We start from the raw sequence: 27799 nt of genomic DNA, 5'->3' as shown, positions 1-27799 counted from the left end.
TTTAATGCCATTGAACACAACTTTTGATCAGAAACAGCAAAAGGTAAGACAATGTCCCGTGTTTGCTACCTAAAGCTACGTGGTGTGATGTCTGGTTTTGTTTCCCATGCCGCGAGTTCTGGTTGCTCAGTGATTATACTTATATTTCTGGAATCTGTGGAATCTGAGCTTGATATCTTGTTTGTGCAGATCCGATAAGTAATAAGGGTATTTTAACGTGAGTTCTGTGCTAAGTGCGTTAGCATTTTTCCGCTCAGGGCTAATTCAGAGCCTTTGTTATTACCCTTATGTTTTGTTTTGCTAAAAATTGTTAATTTTGTCTGATAGCTGAGTTTCTTCCCGTTAAGTGGATATGACACATTCATAGTTTATTAAATGTTAAGAAGCCCTCAGATGCTGTTTCTTGCAAGATGTTGCATTTTGGGGTTTAACTGGTTAAAATCAGGTACATCAAGTCTGTGTCTTCAGACACAATGAGATGCAAACTTTAGAAGCAGTGTGATAGAATACAAAGTGCATGGAAAGAGGGGATTAGACACTCACTGGCGAGCAGAGCGTCTCACCTGGCAGTTGCTTTTACTCATCGGCCTCACGGAGCGTGGAAAGTGAGGGGCAGGGCTGCCTCTCTTCTGCCGGCGTGGAAAGGAGAATTTGCACCGAGGGCATTGCGGAGTGGCCTGAACGTTCTCCGCGTTCGGGCTGGGGCCTGCTTCTGCCTGTATTGTACTGCTGTAGCGGAGGCCTGCATCCACCTGTACTGTGCTGCTGTGGTGAGGAGGATTTTGCCCCGGAGACGTCGCAGAGAGAGGGAGCGGCTCCACGTTTTTCGGGCTGGGGCCTGCTTTCCACCTGTCCTGTTTCTGCTGTAGCGGAGGCCTGCCTCCACCTGTCGTGTGCTGCTGTGCTGCGGAGATCTTACCCCGGGGACATCGCGGAGAGACGGAGCCGCTCCACGTTCGGGCTGGGGCCTGCTTTCCACCTGTCCTGTTTCTGCTGTAGCGGAGGCCTGCCTCCACCTGTCGTGTGCTGCTGTGCTGAGGAGGATTTTACCCCGGGGACATCGCGTAGAGACCGGAGCGCCTCCACGCTCGGCTGGGGCTTGCTTTCGCCTGAGGAGGATTTGCCCCAAAAACATCACGAATGCTGTGCTGGTCTGGGGAAATGGCCCCAATTGTGATTCTGCTGTGCCTGTTAACTGTTTTGGACAGTGAGAAGTTCTCTAGTCATCCTGAGAAGTCTACTGGATTCAGGTCTGTTCTGCCGGCCGCAGTGGGCATCCCCTGCAAAAGAGTGCAGGGTGTGTTACGCGAACAATTACCGGTTGCCTTGTCACAGACAATCAGTTCGGCAAAATATGTTTGTCTGTTTTGTTTGCCTGCTATGATGGTTCTTCAGGACTGTTTTTTTAGCTCTAATCACACTTTCGCAGACTTTGCTGGTGATCTTAAAGTAGATGACAATTTATGTGTGTCGATTAAGAGGAAAAGATGCCTGGTTTTCTTGTTATTATTGCTATCTGGAAATGTACAACCTAACCCTGGTCCGCCCAGTAGTAGTAGTCAGATCGCTACTCCTGCTGATTTTAAATCTAGGTCTGGGTTGGGTTCTATTTCGTCCCTACTGACCGCCAGAGGCGGTGCTTTAGCACTGGATATGTCCATCGTGCGCATGCGCCGTACGAGTACCAATAACAACAAAGTCACCTGTGACCCACGTGACACCGGCTATATCAGCCAGTGTCATCAGAGGATCTGTTCCTTTCATCTTCTCGCTGCGCGAGAGTACCGTGGCTACACTATTGTAGCCTACAGCGTTCAGTTGGAACGTTTTGATTTAAGGATTTCTCTGCATCCAGCTGGCTGCGTGCAGCTTCGCGACTGATCCAGTCGGAGCCGCAGGATTACCCGTCCTCCAGGAGCTGTGGCCGGCTGCGCAGAAAACTTCAACGGACAGGTTGGTGTCTGCTTGGTCGGTGACGGCAGTGTTTCCACTCCCTCTCCCAGCTAAGTTGTCCTGATTTCTGTCTTGGTTGCTACCTGGCTTGAACTTTCTGGTGACGGTAGCGTTTCCGCCCCCTCTCCCAGGAGTTGCCCTTGTTGCGCTCTCTGTACTTTTCTGATAGCGCGGCGTTGCGCCAAGCTATCATTAGCATCCTGAGTTCCAGCTTTTGTTGTGTCCTCTTGTTTAGCTAGTTAGCAGTAGCGCGGCTCAGCCTAACTGTGTCCTGCCTGGTCAGCCACTTTGGCTGACGCTTGAGGTAAGCACCGGATTACCCGTGCTGTTTTTTCTTTAGAAGCCAGTTTCCTTAGCTTGTGTTTCGCTATTTTACTCAACCAGTGAAGGCAGTATTTTCACCCCCGCTCCTGGTGAGAGTGTTCCTTGACTGTGAGCAGCAGCCGGCTGGCTAGCTGCCCTGTTAAGCTTCCTTATTTGGTAGCTCTGTGCTTCGTTTACTTAGCTAGGTGAAGGCAGTGCTCTCGCTCCCCGCTCCCTCTGCTAGTAGCTTTGCGCTTTCGTTTACTCAGCTAGGTGAAGGCAGTGCTCTCGCTCCCCGCTCCCTCTGCTGGTAGCTCCGTGCTTCGTTTACTCAGCTAGGTGAAGGCAGTGCTCTCGCTCCCCGCTCCCTCTGCTAGTAGATTTGCACTTTCATTTACTTAGCTAGGTGAAGGCAGTGCTCTCGCTCCCTGCTCCCTCTGCTAACCTCTAGATTCCACCGGGTCCGTCTGCGCCACGTTGCGGCTGCGCCGCGGTTTTGGTCCGGCCTCCTCCGGCGTCATACCCTACCAGGCGCGTTTCAGAAGCATTTCAGAAGCGGAGAGTCTTGCCTGCCGGCTCGCAGTTTTTGTTGATTTGGGCATATTTCCTGGACAGGCTACTTTGTACAGACAAAGTTAATAATAACTGTAATATTCCAGTTATAAACGACATGAATCAAAGATGTGTTGCTGTATTTTAGTGGTAAAAAAAATGCATTCATCATCATAATTATTATAATTTACACAGTGCCTGTAAACCGGAGGAGAACGCTGGCATTTCTCCTCCTACTTGAAAGACTACGGAGGGATAGGGTCTGCAAAATTAGTTTGTGTGTGTGTATATATATAGGTCTATATAGCTCTGAACGTTCCACTTCCTGCCTGCCCGACCTTACGTTACGGCTGCGCCGCGACAAAAATAGGATTCGATCCTAATTTTAGAAAAGCCCTGCGCCGAGCCGCTTCTGGGACGCTTCTGGGACGCGTCTGAGCCGTAACGCGCCGCGTGTGGTGGAATAGCACCCATTGACTAGAGTGGCCGCGATCACCTTGAGCACCGCGGCGCAGCCGTAACGCGTCCGTAACGCGCCGCAGACGGACCCGGTGGAATCTAGGGGTTAGTAACGCGGGTCTAGGACATTACACCCCTCTCGTGTTCGGCGAGTAGGAGCAGGGCTCTACTCCTTCCGTTCAGCAGGTAACTGGTGAAGGCTGTGTTCTTGCACCCCGCTCCCGGTTACGCTGCATCCGGCTACCTACATGATGGCTCATCCATGTAGCGCCTGTATGGCTTCTCTCGAGCCCGAGGATGGCCATGACCGCTGCCCCTCTTGCCTTTGTCTCGAGCATTTGAGGGAGGGTCTCACGCAGGACGCCTGCATGAACTGTAGCTGCATGCCTTGGGCCCTTAGAGCGGCCAGAGTCGCAGAGGTGGAGCGTCTAGCAGCAGCCAACGGACACCTCTCCTTGTCGCATCTTCCCCCAGGTCAGTTTGGCCGTTCCCGGCGACCCGAGGGAGCGATGGCTACGGGTTTGCCCCCCAACAGGAGGACTAGGAACAGGCTGTCCTCTAAGGTGGATCGGTTAGCCGCCGACATGGACATGATGAAGTCGCTCCTCTTAGCCCTTCAACCAGGGGCCGGTATAGGGGCTGCTGGCTTGCCGCCTGCCCCTGCTTCGGTTGCCGCACCTCTGCATGAGGATGCCATGTCATTAGCGGCCTCGGCTAACCTCTTCAATGAAGAGGTGGAGGACGAGGCCCCGCTCACTCCCGGGGAGGCTTCCCAATCCTCTGCTCAGGGCTCTCTGCAGGGCGTGGAGGACGCCTCCATGGCGGCCATTATTCGTGCGGCCCTGGCACATTTGCAGCTTCCGGTTCCGCAGGCCGACGCGGCTCAGGCTAGCGCCTTCTTCAGGCGTAGCCCTACCCCTGTCCCCCTCACTGTTCCTCCTTCGGAGGAGTACCTGAGGGAGCTCCATGCATGCTGGAGAGACACCAAGGCCCTCTCCCGCTTCAGCTCTGATGCCCGGACCCTGGCTGCCATGCAGGATCCGGCGAGGGTTGGGCTGGGTCGCATACCACCCATCGAGCCTGCCATCGCCTCCCTGATTCTGGCTCCTGATGAGGCCCTAAGGCCTGATGCCAGGTGCCCTCGGCCTCAGTGCAGGGTCACTGACGAACTGCTCTGTAAGGCCTACGATGCAGCGGCACGCATGGGTCGTATCGGGAACTCTCTCTCCCATCTAATGCTGGCCGCCTCCGCCTCTCTGCAGCAGGCTTCGGCTGAGCCTTCTTTGCTGGGCCTCAGTGACGCTTCACTGCAGGCCTTTGCCCTAATGACTAGGGAATTGGGACGAGTTATGTCCCTACTGGTGCAGACTCAACGCCAGGTTTGGCTGGCTCAGTCACCACTAACGGAGACATGTAGGAGTGTCCTCCGCGGCGTGCCGGTCGAACCAGGGGAGCTGTTTGGAGCAGCTGCCCCTAGCCCTGCCCAAGCTAGACAGACCAGGCAGCAGCTCTCGGGTCTACGTAGGCCTGTGCCTACTCCCAGCAGGCCAAGGGTCCTGAAGTCCCGGGGCCGGTCGTCGGCTGCTTTTCCCAGCAGCAGCTCAGCTACTGGGCTGCCTGTACTACCGACCCTTGGGTGGTTTCCACCCTAACCCAGGGATACGAATTGCAGTTCCGACGCCGGCCCCTAGCCTTCGGCCGGGTCAAGATGACAGTTGTCAGCGACCCGGCGAAGGCCTTAGCTCTGGCCCAAGAGCTGTCCGTCCTCTTGGCCAAGGGCGCAATCGAGCCAGTGGACCCCCTGCTTCAGTCCGGGGGGTTCTACTCGGCGTACTTTCTGGTGAGCAAGAAAGTCGGCGGATTTCGTCCAGCACTGGACCTCAGAGGAATCAACAGATTCCTGAAGGTGCTGCCCTTCCACATGCTGACCACAGCAGACACCCTCCGTGTTGTCACACAGGGGGAGTGGTTCACAACCGTGGACTTGAGGGACGCCTACTTCCACGTGCCGATTGCGTCCCACCACCGAAAGTTCCTGAGGTTTGCCTTTCAGGGCCAGCATTATCAGTTCCGGGTACTTCCCTTCGGTCTCTCCCTCTCTCCAAGGGTGTTTACCAGGGTCGTGGCGGCAGCTCTCGCACCCCTGCAGGCACAGGGCATGAAGGTCCTGCCGTACCTAGACGACTGGCTGGTTTGTGCGCCGTCCCGGTCCCAAGTGGCCCAGGATCCGGCGCGCCTCTTATGTCACGTAGCCCGGTTGGGCCTGACAGTAAACACCGGGAAGAGCTGCCTGGTCCCCTCCCAACGGGTCACTTACCTGGGGTTGGTCCTAGATTCGGTCGCCATGAGGGCCTGTCTGACACCTCGTCGTGTGGACGACATTTCCCACCTTCTCCCCATCTTCAGGCTGGGCAAGAATGTGCCTTACATTCAGTTCCTCCGGCTCTTGGGCAGACTGACGGCTGCCTCAGCCGTTGTGCCCTTAGGTCTGCTGTCGCTGCGCCCTATGCAGATGTGGCTGAACAGCCTTCACTTGGACGCCAAGTGGCACAGGCACAGGAAGGTCAGGGTGTCGCACCAGTGCCTTCACTCTCTGTCACGCTGGAGAAACAGGGCCTATCTTCTGATGGGCGCGCCCATGGGCGCCATCCCATCCCTCCGGGAGACTGTCACTGTAGATGCATGTCTCTCAGGGTGGGGTGCGGTGTGGCAGGGCAGGACTGTTCAGGGTCTGTGGTCCGCCCAGGAAGGTGCATATCACATCAACGTGCTAGAGCTTCGCACTGTGCTGCTTGCGCTCAGGCACTTTTTACCCCAACTGACGGACAGGCATGTTCTTGTTCATTCGGACAACATGTCCGCGGTCTCCCAGATCAACCACCAGGGGGGCACCAGGTCCGCACAGCTGCTCCGGGTTTCACAGAGCCTCTTGTCTTGGGCGTCTCCCCGCTTGGCCAGCCTGCGGGCAGTCTTTCTACCAGGGGACCAAAATCAGGTGGCAGATTTCCTCTCTCGGCACAAACCTCCACTAGGGGAGTGGAGGCTTCACCCAGAAGTGGTGGAGACAATCTGGAGCCTTTTCGGCAGGGCCGAGGTGGACCTCTTTGCCTCGGAGGAGTCGAGGCACTGCCCCCTCTGGTTCTCCTGGGCAGAGGTGACCAGCCCAATGGGGCAGGACGCTCTGGCACACGACTGGCCAGACAGTCTCCTGTACGCCTTCCCGCCTTCCCGCTGTTATTACAGATGCTTCAGAGGGTCCTTACTCAGGGGCACAGGCTCCTTCTGGTCGCCCCCCGCTGGCCGGGGAGAGTTTGGTTCCCGCTGCTGCGCAGTCTCTCTCACCATGGCGCCTCCCCGACAGGAAGGACCTTCTGTCACAGCTCAGGGGTCAGATCTGGCATCCCGACCCTCACCGCCTTCAGCTCTGGGCTTGGCCTCTGCGGGGCCCAACCCACTGTTGAGCGCTTTTTCGGCATCGGTCAGGGAAACTATCCTGAATGCCAGAGCACCATCCACTCGAGCACAGTACGAGTGCAAATGGAAGCTCTTCTCCCACTGGTGTTTGGGTAAGGCTGAGAATCCGGGGCATTGCTCTGTGGCCACCATTCTGGAGTTCCTGCAGTCCCTTCTGGATAGTGGACGTTCTCACTCCACTTTGAAGATATATACGGCTGCTATCTCTGCCCAACATGTCGGGGTCGACGGCGCCACGGTGGGGCGCCACAGGTCGGTGTCCCTCTTCCTGAGAGGGGCCTTACGGCAGCGTCCCCCTAGTACCCCGAGGGCTCCGGCTTGGGACCTGCCCCTAGTGCTAGATGCCCTATCATCTCCTCCCTTCGAGCCCCTGGCCCAGGTGGGGCTTAAGTGGCTGTCCTTGAAGGCAGCATTTCTGCTTGCCATAACCTCAGGGAAGCGAGTTGGGGAGTTGCATGCCCTCTCCGTGAGCGATACATGCCTGAGGTAGAACTCCGATGGCTCGGGTGTTGCCCTCTGGCCGAATGTGGCGTTCCTGCCCAAGGTGCTTCCACGTGCCCACTCCAATCGGCCCATCCAGCTGGCACGCTTTAACGTCCCACAGGAGAGCCGCACGCCTGAGTTGCTGTGCCCTGTGCGTGCCCTAAGAGCGTATGTCGATGCTACGGCCGGTGTACGGCAGTCAGAGCAGCTCTTCGTTTGCCATGGCGGCATTAGGGAAGGGTTGTGCTCTATCCAAGCAGCGGCTGTCCCACTGGGTTGTTGATACAATCGCACATGCCTATGGGGCCAGTGGCCGCCCCCGGCCATCAGGGGTGAGATGCCACTCTACAAGGAGCGTCTCAATGTCTTGGGCCGCCCTGAGAGGAGTGCCCCTGGAGACCATCTGCGCCGCGGCGTCTTGGGCGTCTTCTGGCACATTCTCCAGGTTCTACCGGGTCAATGTCGCCACTCCCCATCCTTTGGGCGTGGTCCTGTTGCCAAGCTCCGCTGCTTCCAGCTAGGTGAGTATTTGGTTTCTTCATGACATGGTTGGTATAAGTCATCCAGTGCTAAAGCACCGCCTCTGGCGGTCAGTAGGGGCGAAATAGAACGATAGTTACGTCTGTAACTACGGTTCTATGAGTCCCGGATGACCGCCAGAGGCGGTGCTTTCAGAATTCTCTGATGACACTGGCTGATATAGCCGGTATCACGTGGGTCACAGGTGACTTTGTTGTTATTGGTACTCGTACGGCGCATGCGTACGATGGACATATCCAGGGCTAAAGCACCGCCTCTGGCGGTCATCCGGGACTCATACAACCGTAGTTACAGACGCAACTATCGATTCATCCACTTAAATGTGCGGAGTCTTTTATCTAAATTAGATTTTGTCCTTATTTGGGCAAGCTCGACTGACGCTGAAGTCATTGTTTTATCAGAAACGTGGCAAAAAAAATCTATTTTGGCCTCTGACATCTCCTTAAATGGTTACAATGTATATCGTACCGACCGACCTAATAAAGGTGGTGGCGTTGCCATTTATGTGAAAAATAAGTTTAGTGTAACCAAGATGGTTTCCAAATCAATCAGTAAGCAACTCAAATTTGTTGCCTTGAATATTGAAGTGGCAAAGGGTCAACAGGTCATGGTGGTGGGCTGTTACAGACCCCCCTCAGCAGTCAAAGACTCCTTGTCTTCATTGGCAAATCTTTTATCTCAACTTGCCTACAAGGAAATAGTGCTACTTGGAGATTTTAACTGGGACTGGTTAACTGCAGTATCAGAGGATTTTAAAAACCTTTGTATCTCTTTAAATGTTACTCAGATTGTAGACAGTCCTACTCGCCCGAACATTAAGTTCCCAAATAATTCCTCCTTAATTGATCTAATTTTAACAAATGTTCCCCATAAATACTCATCTGTGGGAGTATTTGCTAATGATTTGAGTGATCACTGTGTTGTAGCCACAATTAGAGACAACAAAAGTCCAAAAGGGTAAACCTCGCATTATAATAGACACAAAACATTTTGTGGAGCAGGGTTTTGTACATGATCTGTTTGGTTTTGATTGGGGAAAAATCGATCAGTGTGATGATGTTGAAACTGCATGGTCTTATTTTTATCTTGGTTTTATGGAAATTATTGATAGACATGCACCCCTGCGTAAATTTAGAGTGAAGGGACGAGACAATCCTTGGTTTTCTGCTGAATTGTCTAGTCTCCTTCATGAGAGAAACAAGGCCTGGCAAAGGCTAGGAAATCAGGCTCAGAGGTAGAATGGCTGCGATTTAGGCAGCTAAGCAATAGCTTCATACAGGGTTCTTACACCTTTTCCAAAGTCAAATTCAAGCACTTTTCAAGCATTTTCAAGGTGTATTTTCAAGCTTTTCAAGCATCTTACAGCTGTTGTAAATTACATATTTATATACACATACTTATACTCAAATGATTATTTCCCTACCTCACATTAAATCAGATGTTCTTTATGCTATAAACAACCAAATGTGTGTTTCATAATAGCATTATACATGAGGATGAAAAATTAAAATGTTTAGAAAAGAAAACTAAGTTTAATATTTCAAAATGAGTAACCCATCTGTACGTAGACTGGGCATCCCATATAACCTGGCTGAGCCAATATAAAACGTATATATATATATAAAAAGTATCGGCCGATACCGATCGCCGATCCGATCGAGTGGGCGGGGCCTATGGGGATTTTCCATTTAAAGTGATGTTTAAAACTCAGTTAATGGGGCTCATTCACTGGCGCTTCCACAAACCAACCAACCAACATAATTATTACATTCAAATGAAGTACATTATTCAAGTTTACATTAACTTGGGATAATAACACGGGAGAAATTAGCGGAAGCGCTCTCTTTTCCTCTTTTCCTCTCTCCCCCTCTCCCTCTCTCTCTCCTGACAGCCCGTCAGTATCGTCTCCTGCAGCTCACTGATCCAGTAATGAGTGACCCGACAGTGAAGAATAAATATATTTATAACTAGTTTAGCTTGTTCCAGAGGTAGATAAAATAGCTAAGTGTGTTAGGTCTAACTCTTAATGTGTGTTCTGCTTCGCTCACCGGTCCGTCATAGCGGGTGGAGCTGCAGGATTTCTGCTTCACACACGTTGCATACCGCTATTTTATTGTCATTTTCGGACACTTAAAATACTGCCAGACTAGTGAAGCCATTTTGGCGAGTTTGTTTTGCCGCGCACAGAGAAAAGTGTCATGTATTTTACATGCAACGATAGCCTAATCTAAAATGCTCTACTACCGCGTACCTTTCGTGTGGTGTGTGGCTCGTCAGCGCAGACTCTCGCATCGTTATTGTTGCACACTTTGCAGGAGGCTACTCTTGGGCTTCGCTTGACCCTCGTCTTAGCCATGGCTTGTATTTGTCTTCTGCTAGCCAACGCTCGTTGAAACGGCAACCTCCTGGCATACTGTCATCTATCACTCTCATCAGAATGCCCAGGTCACACACGTAACAAAAACACTTGCCGGTCACGCGCATTGCGCGGGAAGGCCGGGGCAGAGCTGTTTTATGTAAAAGCGAAGCAATTAAGCGCGCACCGACTTCTTTATTTTCTTTTAATCTAAAAAGCGAAGTAAAGCATTTACAATTTCAAGCACTTTATCCCAAATTCAAGCACCATTCCCAAAATTCAAGCACTTTTCAAACCTTGAAAACACCTCGTACAATTTCAAGCATTTTCAAGGATTTCCAGCACCCGTACGCACCCTGTTCATATCACAAATCAAGTCTAAGTATTATCTGTCAGTTACCACAAAGAACCTGAATAATCCTAGAAAATGTTGGAAAGCCATAAAATCGTTATCCACCGGTGAAATCCGTAATGAGCTACCTCCGTGCCTTACCACAGCATCTGGCACTATATCGGACAGGGCCACTATGTTAAATTGTTTTAATGAGCATTTTGTGTCCTGTGGCTCTCTGTTTGATTCTGTTACTAACTCTGCTTCTGTGAACACCACAGTCTGTGACTCTGAAAAACGTGGTTTGGAAAACCCTTTCAGTTTTTCTCCATTTACTATTGAAGTCGTTCATGAAGCATTAACCAAGTTAGATCCTAAGAAACCGGCTGGTCTGGACAACGTAGAACCTTTCTTTTTAAAGATAGCTGCAGATTTTATTGCACCACCTCTTACTTCTCTTTTTAACCTCTCCCTCAGCACGAACACAATTCCAAAAATATGGAAAATATGTCCTTCCTCTACTAAAAGGTGGGGAGGCCACTTTATTAAATAATTATAGGCCCATCTCTAAATTGTCAGTTCTGGCCAAGGTTCTTGAAAGTCTAGTGAGTGAACAGTGTTTTTATGTAAAAATGACATCCTATGTAAACATCAGTCAGGTTTCAGAAAGCAACATAGCACCATCACTGGAAAGTGGTGAATGATATTGCGGGTATCTTAGACAAAAAGCCGAGTTGTGCAGCTCTATTTATTGATCTTTCCAAAGCTTTCGATACCGTCGATCATCAAATCCTGAAGCAGAGGCTGGCCAGTATTGGCATATCCAGCCATGCAGTGGGGTGGTTTGTGAACTACCTCTCTGAAAGGTCCCAATGTGTTCAGTTTGATGGGCTCACTTCTGAGTGGTTAAACATTACTAATGGTGTTCCCCAAGGTTCTGTCTTAGGTCCACTATTATTCTCCATCTATATCAACAGTTTAGGTCAAAATGTGAATGAAGCAACTTTACATTTTTATGCGGACGATACCGTGATGTATTGTGCAGGTCCCTCCATTAAGGAGGCTGTTGTTGAATTACAGGCTGTTTTTAATATTATTCAGACTCAGCTCTCTGAGCTTAAGCTTCTTTTAAATGTTGATAAAACTAAGGTAATGCTATTTTCAAAAGCCAAAAAGCCACTTTGGATATTGTCACTACGCAAGGAAAAGTACTCGAAGTGGTTATCTGTTATAAATACCTTGGTATCTGGCTTGATAATTGTCTCTCTTTTAAACTTCAGGTCAATAATCTGCTTAGAAAGCTGAGGGTGAAGCTAGGTTTCTTTTTCAGAAACAAGTCCTGTTTCTCACTTGAGGCCAGGAAAAGGCTAGTCTCTGTGACCTTTTTACCTGTGCTGGACTATGGTGATTTGATATATATAGGGATGCTCCGATTGATCGGCCGCCGATCGATATCGGCTGATACTCACTCTCTGCCGATCGATCGGTGCTCTCTAAAAATGCCGATCGCATGACGTAAAATGATGATGTAAAATACATGACACTTTTCTCTGTGCGCGGCAAAACAAGCTCGCCAAAATGGCTTCACCAGTCTGGCAGTATTTTAAGGTGTCCGAAAATGACAATAAAATAGCGGTATGCAACGTGTGTGAAGCAGAAATCCTGCAGCTCCACCCGCTGTGATGGACCGGTGAGCCGGCCCCAAAATGGGCAATCGGAGCATCCCTAGATATATATGAATGCACCTGCCCATTACCTGATCAAGTTAGATGCCGCCTATCACAGTGCGCTGAGATTTGTTACTAACTGTAAAGCACTTACTCATCACTGTACCCTGTATGCCAGGGCAGGTCTGCCTTCACTTACTGTTCGGAGGCTCAGTCATTGGTACATGTTCATCTATAAAGCCATGTTGGGTAAACTACCATCATATATATGCTCTCTGATCTCACAGAGAGTCGCAAGTAGCTATTGCCTAAGATCCCAGGATGTGTTTTTATTACATGTGCCAAGTGCTAGGACTGTTTTAGGTACTAAAGCTTTTATGTGCGCAGCTCCTCTAGCTTGGAACACTCTGCAAATAAATTGGAAACTGAGCATTTTGGTTCCCCTGCATCATTTTAAAGTTCGGCTGGATGAAAGGATATTTGATACTCTTGGTACCTGTCATTGTGAGTAGGTTTGTAAATTGTACCCCTGTAAATTATGTTGTTTGACGTCCTATTTGTTTTCTGTTGTATTTATGTTTACATGTGTAACCAATGTGCTGCAGGTCTCCCTTGAAAAAGAGATCGTTGATCTCAATGGGATTTCACCTGGATAAATAAAGGCTACAAACAAACAATAAAAAATGCATGTGTATCCTGGCCTAGGGCAATATGAAATTAGCTTCAAACCTAAAGATACAAGTAGAAATAGAAGAAAAAATGAAGGGTAATAACCGACAGCACCAGAATTTCTGTTGGGATCAGAGCACAGTCAGTCTGCACTGAACACAAACACATACCCCTTTTCATATCATTTCAAAGTGTCTAGGGAAAGTCTTGGTGCAGATGCTCTGATGCAGAGGAGCAGGAACAAAGACCATTTCTATCCACAGGACAGATAGAGCATGTGGGGACAACAGAGATGTTGAAAATGTGGTGTTGCGTAATTACAAACGTCACCTTTCTATGTAACAACCAATTACAACACATACAGGAATCAGCAGGAAACTGGCGGTCAGACAGGGAAGTGAATTCATCTCTCACACACACCATATGGTCAACATAACAATGCACTGTCCTGATGGGAGAGAGAGAGAGAGGGAAAAGGACATGCACTCCCCACCAGACATGAAAATGTACATCCATGCATACATTCCCATACTGTATGGAACCTTGTCTAAAAAGCTGCACTGCAACACAGGCAGATGCAGCCTTTTTTTATTTAACAGCAGCTGGGTTTGTACATTTAAGCAAATATCAGGAAAGTAGGTTAACTTGCAACTCACTGAAAGGAATAGACAAGATTCTTTTTAAATAAATCTCCTCCTTGTGTGTTATGTAACATGAGGTGGGGGAGTCGATGCACCCCGCTCAACAGGATCATCTGAATCTACCACACTGCCTGCCAAAACAAACCGTGAAAGCATCTTGTTGTTGAATGATGAACCAGGTTAGGTTGATGCGAATTTCTATAAGGTAAAAATGACTGCAAATAAAAAAACAACTACCATCTTTCAATTAAGAAGGCAATGATTTATAATAAGAAGCAAAAACATTGAATATTTAAATTTCACAAGATCATTTGTAAAATGAAAAAAATGAATGTCTGAAATAGCTGCACATTTTATAATTAAGTGATGTTAGACTAATGGGATATGTACATTTAATTAAATAATTGTTTCAAAAATTGTTTGCATTTTCTTTCTAGTTTTTCTTACTTAAAATATATAATGAACAAGATCCTTTGATACAATCAAGGAAAATAATCTTTACTGTAGTTTTCAACCAAAATAAGGTCGGCCCAGTGAACGCAGCCTGCTAAACTCCTAAACTACCTATAGCTACACTGTAAAAATTTACCAGCATTTCACAACATTTAACAGTATTATTTTACAGTGACATATTGTAATCAAGGCTCCCTGTAATATCCCAACAAATACATGTAAAAAGGACTGTATCCTTGGATTTCACAGCATTTAACTATTATTTCACAATAAAATACTGCAATCAAAATCCTCTGTAATATCACATCACATTTTGTAATATCACAACAACATTGTAAACATTGCAAGGATTTCACAGCATTTAAGAGTATCATATTACAGAGAAATATTGTAATCAAAAGCCCCTGTAATATCACAACAAAATATCTATAAAACTACAGTAAAATTGGATTTGACATTATTTAACTATTATTTCACAATAAAGCACTGTACTCAAAATCATCTGTAATAGCACAACCCATTACTGTAAAATTTGAATTGTGCAGCATTGCACATGTGCAGAATAGACTATTCTAACCGGCGTGTGTCCTGCAGCATAGCCTACTTCTCAAACCGTCTGGAAGATTTGAACTGAGACATTCTATACACTGTAAAAAAAGATCCTAAATTTACAGGAAATAATTATTTTTTTATAGTAATTATCATGTTTTTTTAAATAACTTGCAAAATCCTGTAAAATTACAGATATGAACTATAAATGAACGACCCAAAACATTATTTTAAGTATTTTGACAATAACAACAAATAACATTTATTTCATTTTTTTTTAAAGTAAATTTACTATATAATATTTACAGTATTTTTGCACTTTCAGAAAATACATGCAGATGTATGTAAAATAAAAATTATTATCTGCAATTAAATATGTAACTCGTAATATAAAAGTGTATTACTATAAGACTTTATGATACACATAAAACTGTAAAGAAAAGTGTCAAATAAAAAAACGTAAAATGTAAGTGAAACATTTTTACATAAATCATTTTCTCAATATTCGATTGAATCCACCACAAACACAAAATATCCAATGTTGAAACAAAAGTAAATAAATATGTTTTCATGAAATTCCTAACTTACTATATTGTAAACATCTACAGTTGACAATATCATTTTAAAATATAAAAATCATAGAAAGTGGAGAAATCTCTGCAGGGAGGACCAAGGTTTAAAACACACACTGTTATTTACTCAACAATAAGTCACAGTTATCCTTGTTTTATTTATGTGTTATGTTGCTGTTTTTTTTCTTCCCATTGGTCAATATACAGTAATAAGGGTTAGTTATAGTCTTACATGCAGTATAATGTATGGTTTTCGGATTCTGGCCGACAGCCAGAGCTACGGCACTTGAAATAGAATTCAGGCAAAACACGGCAGACAAGTCAGGCAGGATTGGAATGAGTCCACAACACTCCTGATTGGTTAATATAAACGTCATCGAAGAAACCTGCCAATGAGAACTGTCCGCGCCTGTCGTTCACATATGAAACATCCACGTCAGTTTGAGCGGGTCTCCTGTATTTCTGCTGCAGGAGTTTATGGATTAATATCGGGATCGTTTTACATCTACTACACGTTAAATATGAGCATCGGGACGTCAACAAAGAACAGAAGACTTGAGATCTGGTGAGTCCTGCGACTGTAATGGAGTTAAACATGTATTTAGAATATCCTTAGTTTGTGAATGTTTTATTTTTTATTTAAGGTTACGTTTCTTCTTCTAGTTAGCTGAGTTTCTTCCGGTTAAGTGGGTATGCATCATTAATAGGTTGTTAAATGTTAAGAAGCCCTGAGATGCTGTTTCTTGCAAGAAACCGGGCTTAACAGGTGGCAGATAACGTTAGCTTACAGTTTATTGTAGTGCTGCTGCGCCACCCTCTCGTCTCCAACACAGGAGAATTACACATAAACATGCAGCGGGGTGTCACAGTGCTGTCGCCAAGTTTATTGTAAAGTTTCACAGCTTTCTTACAGCGGTATCCAGTTAGTTAATGTTCAGTAGCCAACAGCTAGCATAGCATAAACGGCTAACCGCTAATGTTTAGCTAACTTGCTAGTTAGCTCTGCTCTATATATTACAAGCTAACATGACTAGCTAATGTCACACTGTGTGAACTAAAATAGTTTTTGTATTACTACATCATACATGCTTGGTCCAAATCACTGCTAAAATTATTATTATAGTATGCATTTTTTTTTGCATTTTTATCACACTTGGCCTAAACTATTTTAGTTCATCATTTAACCTGTTAAGTTTCAGGTCTCAGGCTCAAAAATGACATTCCCAGAACAAATGACCATATCTTCCCTTCTAAAAGGGTTAAATTAATAATCTTTTTTCTCAAAGTAATGATAAACCTGTGAGTTGGATGTAGAAAAGTCAGAATCAATATAGATGTTTTTTATTTTAAAGAAAATTCAGATAGTAAAAAACTGTAAATTATAGTGTCCGTCCAAAAATTATTTTTTACTTATAGTGAAAACTACCCTTGGATGATGGGTTAATAGACTAAAAGCTTTAGGAATCCAAAGTACAACATATAATAAGTACCCTGTATCAAGATTGATGCAAAACAAGTGACATTTGACCTTTTTAGAGAGATTTAGCAAAAAGAAACCACTTCTGGGGTCATTTGGGTGGATTTTCCATATCTCTGGCCCCCCTTGGTCGATTTTGATGGTTGACACCTCTTTCTGACCGTTAGAGCCAATAGAATCGAAGGGGGAGTCCCCCACACATACTCATTGTGAAGAGAAAAGGTGCGGGCTTCGCGCATGTAATTTTCCATCAGAGTGAACCAATCTCTAGCTTTGACATCTGGAAACGGAAAAGCAGTTTTAATGCTTATGGATTATCAGAAATCATTTCAAAGGGACACAGACACATTGGATTAACCTATGGATTAACTTCAGCAGCGTTTTTATCGTTTTAATGCCATTGAAGACCACTTTGGAGAGACTACAGAGCCAAGGTAAAAATGTTAGCATTTTTAGCTACCTAGCGTCACCTGTTTTGATTTCGTATAATTCAGTGATAATGTGGGTGTCCAACGATTCTGTCTCACCTCACGATGTGAAACGATGTCATGGATGTAGAGAAGAGATAAATAATAAGGTTTTGTGAGTGATTTTCGGTGCAGTAAGGTGTTAGCATTTTTCGCTCGTTGCTAATTCAGAGGCTCAGTGTTAGCATTGTGGGTTTTATTTAAAAAAAAAAAAAAAATGATCAGTTAGATGAGTTTCTTCCCATTACATGGATATAAAACATTCATAGTTTATTAAATGAACATGCCCTCAGACACTGTTTCCTGCAAGATGTTGCGTCAGTGCCCCGGTACCGGGGTCTCTCGGGCTTAACAGGTTAAGAACGGGAGAATGAAAATAATGATTTGTGGTAATCAAAAACAAGGCATTTAATTAATACTTTGAATATTAATGACTAAAGAAATAGATTTGAAAATCTATAATAAAGAAACACAAAGCCATGCATGAAATAACATAGTAAAATAATACGGATCATTTTTTACCCATGTTGTGCCTGACCCCTAGATTCCACCGGGTCCGTCTGCGGCGCGTTACGGCGCGTTACGGCTGCGCCACGGTTTTGGTCCGGCCTCCTCCGGCGTCATCCCCTACCAGGCGCGTTTCAGAAGCGTGTGTGTGTAGCCTATATATATATATATATATATATATATATATATATATATATATTAGGGCTGTCAAGTTAACGCGTTAATAACGCGTTAACGCAAAAAAAAATTAACGCCACTAATTATTTTAACGCGATTAACGCATGTGTATTTTTTGTCCTCGGCCGCCCCGTAGTTTCAGAGCGCATCGAGTTTAAAATACCATCTACAAGCTGATGCTTACAGCCCCGCACCTGCCGCCCGCTTGTGGCAGACCACACTTCCACGCTCACCGGCAGGCCCGGACTGGCCATCGGGAGGACCGGGAGGGTGTGTGTGTGTGTGTGTGTGTGTGTGTGTGTGTGTGTGTGTGTGTGTGTGTGTGTGTGTGTGTGTGTGTGTGTGTGTGTGTGTGTGTGTGTGTGTGTGTGTGTGTGTGTGTGTGTGTGTGTGTGTGTGTGTGTGTGTGTGTGTGTGTGTGTGTGTGTGTGTGTGTGTGTGTGTGTGTGTGTGTGTATGTGTGTATGTATGTGTGGCGCGACTCGCGTGAGCGAGGCACACCTTACGTGTTGTTGTTGTTAGCATCTGGTGCTAGCTAGCTGCGCTAACAGATATAAGGAGCTGTTTCAATGACATTTCGCCGACAACTGCGCCGAGCACTTGACTTTATGCAGGTAGCCAGACAGTGGGACATTGTACGAAAAGTCAGCACACTCAGCACGGATAGTGCGCGCAACATGATTGCAGCGTCCAGGCAGCTCTCCACATTCTCACACACACACACACACACACACACACACACACACACACACACACACACACACACACACACACACACACACACACACACACACACACACACACACACACACACACACACACACACACACTTTGTATTGTATTATTGTATGAGAGGTTCCAGGTTGAATCGAATATTTGTAATGTTCAGAGGTTGTTGTGTTTAATATTCATGAGAATATTTGTCATTGTTCAAATGATAATAAACAAACATATAAAGCATATTTGTCCACTCATATGTTGATAAGAGTATTAAAAACTTGAAAAATATCCCTCTAAGGTACATTTAGAACAGATAAAAAATGTGCGATTAATTTGCGATTAATCGCGATTAACTATGGACAATCATGCGATTAATCGCGATTAAATATTTTAATCGACTGACAGCCCTAATATATATATATATATATATATAGACTACACACACACAAACTAATTTTGCAGACCCTATCCCTCCGTAGTCTTTCAAGTGGGAGGAGAAATGCCAGCATTCTCCTCCTCCTCCTATATATATATATATATATATATGCTATATATGCTCTGAACGTTCCACTTCCTGCCTGCCCGACCTTACGTTACGGCTGCGCCGCGCCAAAAATAGGATTCATCCTAATTTTAGCGGAGCCCTGCACCGAGACGCTTCTGGGACGCTTCTGGGACGCTTCTGGGACGCTTCTGAGTCGTAACGCGCCGCGTGTGGTGGAATAGCACCCATTGACTAGAGTGGCCGCGATCGCCGCGGCGCAGCCGTAACGCGGCCGTAACGCGGCCGTAACGCGGCCGTAACGCGCCGCAGACGGACCCGGTGGAATCTAGGGGTTAGAAGTGTCGTGATACAAACATGATTTGTATTCAAAAAGTAAGAAAGGAAAAATTAAAATTAGAATTGGTGTTGATCCAAAACAGGTTAATTGAGGAATACCTGGAATCCTGAATGATTAAAGTAATTTATTGCAAAGATATTTACAATTAAAACAAATTCGGGTCACTTTTGACGCATGTTGGTTGTATGTTGTGTAACAAAGGGTTAACATGACAGCTGTGATGTTCACTCTTTTGACAGAGCACCAGTGGACAGTGAAGACTATGGAAGAGAAGATGGGATGGCTTTGTGTGGAAAGCTGCTGACGCCAGCCGGTGACTCCTCATCAGTTTCTCCAGGCAGCACCCAGCTATTCTTCCATCTTGCAGATGAAAAGACTTTGATATGTGAGTAATAACTAACTTGTGTCTAACATAATATTCAATGTGGTTTAGTAAAGTATTTAAAAATACCCCACATTGTACATGTACAGGACAATCAGACCTTGTTCAACAAAGATCATCAGACAATTGTTTTGTCTTTTGAGGTATAGCCGCAGCAGAGAGTCTGAGTTTGAAGAAAACCCTACAATTTTATTTAGTGTTGTTTAATCAATCAATATTTACTGGTCTTGAATTTCCTCACTGGATTACAAAATGCTCGAATCTTATTGTACAGGGACATTATGCAGATTTCATCAACTGAAGATGAAAATATAGATTCAGCGATATGTACCATTTTAAGGAAATAGACTGTTAGCGGTATTGACCGAAGCTCCGCAGCTGTAGCTTGGCGCTGCTAATGAAAACTCAAGTTCTCAATTTGTTACTTTTGCTTTTTTATTAAGAATTGACCAAGCATATCTTCCTCTTCGAAATCCCAGTTGTACTTCGCTAACACGCAGTGCCTGGGAGGGTGCGTTTGATTGTTCCCACCCTTACCACATTTATGGACTAGGTCATTTTAGACAAGCAATCCAGTGGTTAGTTTTAGGGTAAGCTCCATTGTTTTTTTTTTATGTATTCACTTTAACCTGTTAAGCTCTGAGCCTGTTTTTCAGGTCTCAGGCTCGAAAATGCCATTCCCAGAACAAATGACCATATCTTCCCTTCTAAAAGGGTTAAATTAATAATCTTTTTTCTCAAAGTAATGATAAACCTGTGAGTTGGATGTAGAAAAGTCAGAATCAATATAGATGTTTTTTATTTTAAAGAAAATTTAGATTTTACATAGTAAAAAACTGTAAATTATAGTGTCCATCCAAAAACTATTTTTTACTTATAGTGAAAACTACCCTTGGATGATGGGTTAGTAGACTAAAAGCTTTAGGAATCCAAAGTACAACATATAATAAGTACCCTGTATCAAGATTGATGCAAAACAAGTGACATTTGACCTTTTTAGAGAGGTTTAGCCAAAACCACTCCACCTCTGAGGTGATTTGGGTGAAAATGTTTGTTTTTTTCATATCTCTGGCCCCCCTTGGTCGATTTTGATGGTTGACACCTCTTTCTGACCGTTAGAGTCAATAGAATCGAAGGGGGAGGCCCCCACACACACTCGTGAAAACAAACGGTGGGGGCTTCCCGCATGCAGGTTTGCACCAGAGTGAAGCGATCTCTCGCTCTGACATTTGGAAACGAAAAAGCAGTTTTATGGCTTATGGATTATCAGAAATCATTTCAAAGAGGACACAGACACATTGGATTAACCTATGGATTAACTGCAGCATCGTTTTTTTATCGTTTTAATGCCATTGAAGACCAGTTTTGACCAAGGTAAGCCATGTTAGCGTTTGTAGCTACCTAGCGCCACATGTTTTGATGTACGTTTTCATTTATAGCGTCGCAAATGTTTATCACTGAGTGTTGAGGTGGGCACCCCCAGATTCTGTGTCTCCAGGAGATGCTAATCGATGGGTTCGCTGTGCATCAAGGACAAGTAATAAGGGAGTTATGAGTGAGTTTAGGTGCAGTGATAGGTTACATTTTTTCGCTCGTGGCTAATTCAGAGGCTGAGTGTTAGCATTGTGGGTTTTCTTTGGAGAAAAAAAGTTAAAAAGATCAGTTAGCTGAGTTTCTTCCCGTTACATGGATATAAAACATTCATAGTTTATTAAATATTAAGATTCCTTAGACGTTGTTTCCTGCAAATGACACGTTTATCCGCCCGGTACCGGGGGGGGGCGGTGCGTAACAGGTTAAGAGAAAGGGATTTCAGCAACAAGTCTCACAAGTTTGGCTCGAGGTAACATTAACAAAAGCTAACTGTTGTTAGACTATGTTCCCCCCTTCTAAACTTATGAAATTAATGAGAAAAATATGAACAACTCTTCATAGAGCCACATCCACACAGCTTTAAAGTTGTAGGAAGCTGAAGCTGAAGCATTCGTGCCAGCGCCTAGTTGTAGTTTCTAAGGTATTAGAAAGTTGGTGTTCTGGAAGGGGTTTAGCATAGGATAAATTCCCTTGGGATGCTATCAAGAACTGTTTTACAAACAATAGTGTGTTTAAGTTTCCAACCCTGCTTCAAAGGTCCATCATACAAGATGGGGGATCTATTGGCAGCTGCTGATAATAACATTCATCATTATGGTTTACTAATTGTTGTCTTTTTGTCCTCTAGGTTGCAGTGCCACATCTACAGTAGCGCAGAATGGACAGAGGAAACATGATTGGGCCTCAAGTTTTTTGCAGCCAATATACATTCTCCTACAAACTTGGGATAGGAGGGTGAGTGAACAAGTTATCCATTGGTTGGAACCTACATCCCCATTGTTAGACGTACTAAATCCTGCACACTGCTCCTTCAAATTGACTATGGCGAACATATGTCGCCATTTTGTAATTTCTGTTATTTTCAGTTGAGAATGTAATCTTAAAAAATTAAACTTACTTTTTGTTTATACTGTTTATAAGTAGATGTTTAAATATCACATGCTGTATTCATTAATGGTTGTATAATTCTACAAATATTTTTATATTTTAAGTTTTAAAGTTTTTATAGAAATTGTTCCCAACAGAACATTTTGTGCTGTTTTTTTATTGAACGTCTTTGATTGGAAAATGTTAGAAAAAAACTGTAAAATAACAGTATTCTACCTGTAGAACTTTAGTTTCTGTATTTATTTTTGTGTTTGATCATAAAAATCGAATAAAAAAAAATGTAAAAAACAGTTTTTCTCATCAGAACTTTATTTAAGGTATTTGAATGTAACATTTTAAGACAATGGATTTTGAAAAGAGAGGAAACATCTGTAACACTACAGTATTTTCCTGTAAAATCTTTAAGGACAATTCCTGTTTATTAATTGCTTTTGCACTTTATTTCAGTGAAAGTATTTTACTTTAATTTAAGGGTTTTTGTTTGGCAGCCGCTGCTGCCAGTACTTTGACCGTTTTTTTTACGAGTTTTCTTTTTTACAGTGTAGCCTATTTGATTTGACCCAACTGGACTCACGGGTGAGATGCTTTTTGTGCATTTTTGCTTGCTGTATGTGGATGACGTGATTAGTCACGTCATCCAATAGTATTTGACAGGAAACCATTGTATGAGCTTCCTCCAGGAAGTACCGGAGCTGGGGTCTACAGTTATGCACGTCTATCCATATATTCGTATTCCATTGCTACGCTGATGACACCCAACTGTACCTCAGGATCAACCCTACCTCCTCTGCAGCCCTGCCTTCACCAACACTCACTGCCTGCCTGGAGGAGATACAGGCGTGGATGAAGCAAAACTTCCTGAAACTCAACAGCTCCAAGACCGAAGCCATTATAGTTGGCACCCCACACCAGGTTCGGTCATCCACCATCACCACCATCACCTTCTCTGGCCAGGACATTACCCTCTCCTCAATAGTCACCAACCTGGGTGTTAAAATGGACGCCCATCTGACCTTTGAGGCCCACATTAAACAGCTGTGCAAGAACTCCTTTTATCACCTCAGGAACATCGCCAAACTCCGCCCCACACTCACTCTGTCTGACGCCGAAAAGCTGGTCCAAGCCTTTTTCTCCTCCAGGCTGGACTACTGCAATGCACTCCTCATCGGGATCCCTAACAAAATCATCCAGAAGCTCCAATACATTCAGAACAGCGCTGCTAGGATCCTGATGAGGGTGCGCAAATATGACCACATCACCCCCATCCTTAAAGCACTACACTGGCTCCCCGTGGAACTGAGGATCGAATTCAAGGTCTCCGTCCTCACCCACCAGTGTGTCCATGGAACTGCCCCTCCCTACCTCAAGGAACTCCTCACCCCCCATACCTCCTTGCGGACCACCCGCTCCAGCAACTCCAACTTCCTCAAACCCCCCAGGACTAAGCTCCGTACTATGGGAGACCGGGCCTTCTGCTCGGCTGCTCCCAGTCTGTGGAATGCTCTCCCCGACCACATGAGAGCACCACAGACCGTGGAGGCTTTTAAAAAAGGCCTCAAAACCCATCTCTTCAAAAGAGCCTTTGCCTAGACCTTTTTACCACCCTTTTATTTATTTTTTATATTGCTTTTTATTAATTCTACCGTGTTGTGTAATGTTTATTTATACTGTTCATGCTCACTGCTTGTAGCACTTCGGGATTTGAAATCAAATATGAAGTGCTTGGAACCCATTATTATTATTATTATTATTATTATTATTATTATTATTATTATTATTATTATTATCATTGTAAATTGACAGTAAATTGCTGGCTACTCATCTGCATTACTTTCACAGTACACATTGTAAATTCACAGTAAATTACTGGCAACTATTTTGCATTACTTTCACAGTACACATTGTAAATTCACAGTAAATTACTGGCAACTCCTGCATTGCTTTCACAATAGAAATGTAAAAGTACAGGCCCTTGTTGTAATGCATGTACAACAAAATGATGTAATTCCCCAGTAACATACTGTAATATCACAGTAATTCCTTAGTCATTGAAGCTGTGAAGTTACAGTATACAGTTTTACCTTTACAACAATGCATTGTAATATCATGGATGGGAAATTACAATACATTGCTGTGAAGACATTCACAGTAAATTGCTGTGAACCTTACTGTGAAAGTCATGCAAAAAGTTGCCAGGTAATTATTGTGAATTCACGGTGAATATTTTTACAGTGTACACACCTGAGTGAGGGGAAGAGATAAAGAAAAGAGCAGGACTATGTCTCACCATATCATTCTTTTTGTGGCAAACTTACATTGTGAGACCTTATAGAGAGGCGAAGTCCCTCCCCTTCCGGGGGACCTCCATGGGACCTTATTTCGGAAAAATTATGTATTGAAGTCAATGGAGAGAGAAAGATTGTCTTTCGATCCCGTTTGAATTGTGCCACGAATTACACATATGATGTTTGTCAATTTAAAAGATAATTTTACAAGTCAAAAAAATTAAAATGTGTCGTAAAACTGTGAAGTACCACATTTTTTGTGTGAACCGCTCAATGAACTACATCTCTGGACAGGTCACGTCACCAACACCAAGATGGCCGTCACGTTGGCACATTTCACCTCTTTCTTTCAGAATGAGGCGAAAAGTATTAAAAGAGGTACAAATCACTCCAAGTCTGGGCATGTTGAGAGCTGTACATACACAAAAGGGGAGTTAGTCGCTTCCGTAAGAGCCAGCATGCGGGACCGGCTTTACAAGGTTTCGGTGAGTAACACGAGTGTAATGTGTAACGTTAATGACATCACTTACGCGACTCTGGGATTTGTAGTCTTTCTAGTTGCGTATTTTTCATAGTCTTATATTTCAACAGTTTTACGACAAACTGTGACTTTTTTGACATGGAAATTATTTTTTAAGATTGACAAACATCATATGTGTAATTCATGGCACAATTCAAACGGGATCGAAAGATACGTTTTCTCTCTCCATTGACTTCAATACATAATTTTTCCGAAATAAGGTCCCATTGGGCGGAAGTAGAAGGGCGGGACTTCGCCTCTCTATACAACTTGTTTTTGCAATACTGAACTTTATAACAGGGGTGCCCACAACAGAAAATGTATCTGAATATAGAGTGAGACTGCCCACTGTCCTCCTCCATATCTCGCTTCATACAGTACTTGCTTTGCTTCACTCAAGTCTGATCTTTGGGTTAGACAACCTGTTATTGAAGGAATAGGTCCAAGTTGTCAGAGCTCTGGGCAGATGGAAGAGTTTGGTATGCTGAAAATGGTGACCCAACATTTTTGATGAACGATATTTTAGCTGAGGCGTTCTGGCAAAAGACACTAGAGTAGTTGATGCCAGTGAAAAAGGCAAAGAATATCATTTCTAAATTATTTAAGCATTGGAATAAAACGTGTTTAATGAAATAAATTATTCATCTACTTTGTATTGACTAGCTGCAGAAAAGATATTCATTTCAAATGTATCAAAGCAACCATAAGAAGTTGCTGGCCTGCAAACCATCCTGTATCTCTCTATACATTAATAAAAAGCCACTGTAGCCCTGGGAGTCTGGGACTGTTAGGAATATGTGCTTTGATTGGGGAAGTAAACATTTCAGCTGCAGAGCGAAGAATTACAATAGAACATTTAACAGTTTACTGCAGCATCACTCAGAGACCTCAGATGAAGTCTACAGCCATGGTAGTTGCTCCGTGAGGCTTAACTTAAGCACAGTGGGGATAAGCCCTAAATGCAAAATCAGCATACTAACTAGCCCACATTGACAACGCTAACATGCTGATGCCCGTCATTTCACTCTGCCTTCGAGTTAGCAGTTCGGAACAGCTTATCTTCTAGCAAAACCCACTCTAAGAGGCGAGGGCACAGCAGCACTTTGAGCTCAATTCTGATGTAAACATGCTTACAAAAACAATGCTAACATGCTGATGTTAAGCAGGTTCAATATTTACTAAGTTCACTATCTTAGTTAGGTATGTTATCATTTTAGCTTTTGCTAATTAGCACTAAACTGTAATATGTACAGCTGAGGCTGATGGGAATGTCGTTAGTGTTGGCAGTTATAATTTGGTCATAAACCAAAGTAACATACTAAAGCTAATCATGGAGCAATATTAAAAGTCACATCATCCATTAGGTTATTACAACCATCTTGTGTGGGACATGATGGTTGATAATAAATCCTACAGCAACCATGCAAACTCTCTTTCAAAACACAAACGTCAATCTCATGGGAGGCTGTGGCTCAGTGGGTTGGTGCGTTGATCTTCGGATCAGCATGCCATTGTGAGATTCACCCCAAATTGCTCGTGTGTGTGTGTGTGTGTGTGTGTGTGTGTGTGTGTGTGTGTGTGTGTGTGTGTGTGTGTGTGTGTGTGTGTGTGTGTGTGTGTGTGTGTGTGTGTGTGTGTGTGTGTTTGTGTGTGTTGGGAACCATCATTGTTCAAATTGTGTGTCATCTATCCAGTAAATATTAAGATATTACGGTCTGGAACAAAGTGGGTGCCGATTCTCAAAGCAAAGGGAAAGAAACTGAGTACCTTTCTACAGAAAGTACGAGGTAAGAATGAGGTCAATTTCAGGTGAGCTGTTCAGCCAGATGAACTGGTTAAAACATTTATTACTACGACGCACACATAACTGCTCTCTAAATCCTGATTCAGAATTGGGACAACACGAAACAGACCATCATAATGCAGTAGATACAGTGTTATGATCCTGGATCAGAACTACCAGTGTATACATTTTTTGGCTAGTGTTGATTACTTTCTCAAAACATAATACAAAATTATCTTAATAATAACTTGAACAAACAAGAAACAGTCAATATTTGATGTGTCTATATTTTTTCTAAACAAGTATGGTGAAAAAAACACGTTTTACAGAAAGTAATCCCATTTATAGATGGGGAGGTGAGTTGTGAAGAAACAGGAAGGGAAAAAAGGTTTGTTATACAATCTGCAAAGTGTCTCAAGAGTTACTCAACAGCATTACAACCCACTCTATCCTTAGTGATTCAGGAGCTATAGACAGAAGCCAAAAGAAGAGAAGGATGAGCGGTCCGTCTATTCTTCTTCATGGCAGACAGGATTAACCAGAGCCCACCGTCTCATTCTCTCTTTTCAGAAGGCAGCAGCAAGAAGCAGGTCCCCTGCTAACTATTACTGATACACATATGCACACAGACTTCACACACACAATAAGACCAAGGTTGCACACACACACACACACACACACACACACACACACACACACACACACACACACACACACACACACACACACACACACACACACACACACACACACACACACACACACACACACACACACACACACACACACACACACACACACACACACACACACACACACACACACACACACACACACACACACAGGCATTTCAGCTTAGTGAGACATATGCATACACACATGCATCAATAATATTCATACAGAAATAGAGTTTTGTTTCTGCATATTGATGACTGTCTGCTGGCATGGAGGGGACAAACAGAGGCAGCCCACCTATCAAATGTCAGATGCAACTAGAATCAAGGAGTAGCTCACAGCAGCAGCAAACACAGTTTGATTATTTCAGGCCAACCACTTCCTGTGAGTCACAACGTTTCTTTTCAACTTTTGGAAAAACCCTTTGAATTGTTACCTTAATTCAAAGATCATACTAAGTCATAGTATGTAGCTGATTGTG

General features: G+C 44.3%; 2 protein-coding genes across 2 annotated transcripts in view; one reads left to right on the top strand and one right to left on the bottom strand.

Moving 5' to 3' along the window:
- ncalda (neurocalcin delta a) overlaps positions 1–27799 on the bottom strand; it is a 96995-nt gene that overhangs the window by 42035 nt on the left and 27161 nt on the right. The window lies entirely within an intron of this gene.
- On the top strand, positions 3519–6941 carry LOC117497391. The gene is given in 5 exon segments (XM_034149369.1): positions 3519–4130; positions 4215–4538; positions 4814–6491; positions 6494–6601; positions 6604–6941. Coding segments are annotated over 5 exon segments (2847 nt in total). The 3' UTR covers positions 6729–6941.

The sequence above is a fragment of the Trematomus bernacchii genome, unplaced genomic scaffold (assembly GCF_902827165.1).
Source record: "Trematomus bernacchii unplaced genomic scaffold, fTreBer1.1, whole genome shotgun sequence".
Taxonomy (NCBI): Eukaryota; Metazoa; Chordata; class Actinopteri; order Perciformes; family Nototheniidae; genus Trematomus; species Trematomus bernacchii.
The sequence above is the reverse complement of the archived record's forward strand: the minus strand, read 5'-3'. Positions and strand labels throughout refer to the sequence as shown.